The sequence below is a fragment of the Hipposideros armiger genome, unplaced genomic scaffold, assembly GCF_001890085.2.
Source record: "Hipposideros armiger isolate ML-2016 unplaced genomic scaffold, ASM189008v1 scaffold_5, whole genome shotgun sequence".
Classification (NCBI taxonomy): domain Eukaryota; kingdom Metazoa; phylum Chordata; class Mammalia; order Chiroptera; family Hipposideridae; genus Hipposideros; species Hipposideros armiger.
This window is the reverse complement of record NW_017731355.1, coordinates 6,323,047-6,326,573: the sequence shown is the minus strand read 5'-3', so window position 1 is coordinate 6,326,573 and position 3,527 is coordinate 6,323,047. Positions and strand designations below refer to the sequence as shown.

At 39.8% G+C, this 3,527-nt stretch overlaps 1 protein-coding gene across 1 annotated transcript in view; it reads left to right on the top strand.

Annotated features, from left to right (window-relative positions):
- The window catches only part of MAPK1IP1L (mitogen-activated protein kinase 1 interacting protein 1 like), a gene marked incomplete at its 5' end in the record, with an annotated part of 10,357 nt that extends 7,579 nt beyond the window's left edge, over nt 1-2,778 (top strand). The window contains 2 exons of the mRNA XM_019645203.1: nt 652-1,359; nt 2,327-2,778. Coding sequence (XP_019500748.1) covers nt 652-1,359; nt 2,327-2,338 — 720 coding nt within the window. The remainder of the gene's footprint in view (nt 1-651; nt 1,360-2,326) is intronic.
- Nucleotides 2,779-3,527: the final 749 nt, after the last annotated feature.

Genomic DNA, 3,527 nt, shown 5'->3' with positions numbered 1-3,527 from the left:
ATATAATCCTAAGTGTGGGCCATAAGTCTTTCAGTGTAAGAGAGATGCTTTTTGTGATTTTTAGATTTTGGAAGAGAGTGGTATGTGGTTTTGATAGGTTATTTGCCTTAATTTACTTAGATGTAACGTTTGAAAATGCAGTCTGTAGTATTTCTTTCTTTATGAATCCTTAAGTAAAAAATTTAAATAGCATCATTTCTGTTCTCTTTTAACCTGATGTTATTAATAGCCAACATTTATTGAAAATTAAATACTGGGCAGTGTGTTAAGTGCATTACATGAATTATCTCATTTAAGCCTCAGGTTAACCCTGAAACTATTTTTTGAAAATGATGAAACTAAAGCTGAGAGGGTATGTAACTTGTTTGAGGTAAAGTCAGGATTCAAATCCACAATATGTTGATTAGTTATATTTAGAAAACTTGAGCTTCTCTGAGGAATTTGCATTGTAAAGTTGATATTCAAGGTGTAACCCCTCAAGTTTTGTATTAAATGAATTGTTTTTAAGCTGAAAAGTTGGCTTTTGAAGGTGTTAAGAGAGGTTTATAATCCCTGCTCCTATAGCTTACTATCTTTTTTGGATTTATAACCATGTTTGGCATGACTTGTCCCTAAATAAAATCAGTAAGACATGCTGGTTTTGTTTTTCAGTTGGCAGATGCGCTACCTGAACACTCCCCTGCCAAAACCTCTGCTACGAGCAATACAAAACCCGGCCAATCTCTCCAAGGCTGGCCAGGTTCCAACCCTTGGAATAACCCAAGTGCTCCACCTTCTGTGCCATCTGGACTCCCACCAAGTGCAACATCCTCTACTGTGCCTTTCGGACCAGCACCAACAGGAATGTATCCCTCTGTGCCTCCCACTGGACCACCTCCAGGACCCCCGGCACCCTTTCCTCCTTCTGGACCATCATGCCCCCCACCTGGTGGTCCTTATCCAGCCCCAACTGTGCCAGGCCCTGGCCCCACTGGGCCATATCCTACACCAAATATGCCCTTTCCAGATCTTCCACGACCCTATGGTGCACCCACTGATCCAGCTGCAGCTGGTCCTTTAGGTCCATGGGGATCCATGGCTTCTGGACCCTGGGCACCAGGAATGGGAGGGCAGTATCCTACCCCTAATATGCCATATCCATCTCCAGGGCCATATCCCGCACCTCCTCCTCCCCAAGCACCAGGGGCAGCACCACCTGTTCCATGGGGCACTGTTCCACCAGGAGCCTGGGGACCACCAGCACCATATTCTGCCCCTGCAGGATCCTATCCCACGCCAGGACTCTATCCCACTCCCAGCAATCCTTTCCAAGTGCCTTCAGGACCTTCTGGTGCTCCACCAATGCCTGGTGCCCCCCATGTGAGTGTTTAATTTGTTATTTAACATACACTAATAGGCACACAAGCACAATGGAAAGGTTATTTGTCTCCAGCTTGGAATGGAAGATTAGGAAGCTTTTAAAACTTTCTAAAGAAGGGGGGGCGGGTTGGGGTGTGTGTGTAGTAGTAGATTTCAGGTAAAGCATTTAAAAGGATGAAAACACAAGTATTCCCGGTACTAAAAATGGAAAGAAGAATTTCCCACAGATCCCCAAAGACTTTGTAATGTAGTAAGCAATATCCTCAACAGCATCCTTGAGGTAAACTCAGAGATCGTTACATTGGACTTCTTAGAAACATTTCTCAATAATGTTTTATAGCATCACACCAAAGCACAATTAAAAGCAGTCTCTGCCTGTCTGGCTTAATATAGAGGTAGATTCTTAGAGCATCTGGGGCAGTGAATGTGTAACATGGCCCATCTTTTGTGCAACTCTCCTTAAGTGTTTTTCAGCCAAGGTTTTGTTAGATACTTAGCAGCATTCAGCTCAAGATTATACCACTGTTCAGCATGGACAGTTACGTGTAATATTTCACATTTTACTGTCAGCTAAGCTGGAGTAGGGTTTACACCTTAGTTGAGGAGCCTGTCTTGGACATGTGACCAAATGGAAAAAAGCACCCTGCTCCTCCCGTGAAGTAATCCAAGTGAGTATTCAAATGCAGTAAAGATTCTTCAGGGGGAAAAAAAAAATCTTAACAAAATAGTCAGATCTCCAACTAGATTAATCAAACATCTCATCTCGACTGTAAGGGAAGAAAATCTTAAAGTGTCCCCAAAGCTTCCTTTCATTAGTGTAACTTCAATTATTTTTGTAAATTGGATGCCAAAGTAAGTGAGATGACTTGCCGTTTGGATTTATTAAGCAGTAAATGTAAGCCACAGCCAGGAGTTAATAAACTCCATTTACAAAACCTAGAAGTTTACTTTTTTTTTTCTGTTGCAGTCTTACCATTAAGTTAACAATGGATGAAGAGATGACGCTTTCCTTTTTGAAGTACATATATATGCACATGAATGCATATATAAAAATCGCTGGTTTCACTATTAGAGGGCATTCATGAAAGAACAACTCTTGCACCTCTCAGAGAAGATAATCTGCCTCTTGTACTTGGACGTATAGTATATCAGATGGATACAATCAGATAAAAATGTAAATCATTCAAATGTGATTTTTATTCAGTTTTTATGAAAAATTAAAGTAATTAAGTATATTGAATAGCTCTTTGATACAATGTGTTTGAAACAAATTTTGGATTTGTTTAAATTATGAAATTCCACACTTAAAAATCTAAAATGATATGGATTGTTGTTAGACTCTGCAACCTCATTGGCAAATTATTTCAAGTATTTTTCTATAATCACTTTTTTCCCCTAAATAAACACACTTTGAAGACATTCACATTGTCATAATTTAAACAAATGATGCCTCAACATCTTGAGCTGCTCTATCTCTAGGATAAATAAACCTGGTCCTCTTGTTTTGGATATACATTTTAAAACTGTCAGTAATTGTTGTCAGATGTTGAGTTCATTAGCCAGGCAGTGTTCATTTTTATCCTTGAGACTTCAGTAAGAACTTTTCTTTCTTTTTGAGTTCCACCTGATTTGTTTTACTTTTAGCCAAATGGGTCATACAGCTGTATAATCTGCCATATATGGAAACTGTTTTCTGTTTAATGCAGGCCAACATGTATGTAAATTGTGTTCTTAGAGAATTGGTGATCTCTTTGTATTGCTTTAGAATAGATTTCGAGATGTTCATATTGCTTTGGGAAGAGCTCAAGGAAGGAAACAATTCTCTCCTTTGTCTTGAACCTCAAACTAGAGGAAACCCTGGGAGTTGCTTCATAGTGACAAGTCATTTGCATTCCCACAAAACACTCTTCCACCCAGACCCTTCCGTGTAGGCCCATGTTCTTTAGGAACATGCCCCTTAATTCCTCCCTGATACAGAAAACTGGCACACTAGGGGTCTGTCATAAACAAATAGCAATGATGTTTAGAGAACTTTAGTCACACAGGCATGACTGTTCTCTGTGTACAAGTGCGATCAAAAGATGTATCTGTCTTTCAGAGTCTGGTTAAGCTATGTCATTGTCTCTTGCATAGTTTCCTGGATCTGTTTGTAAAGTGCTTATGGCTAA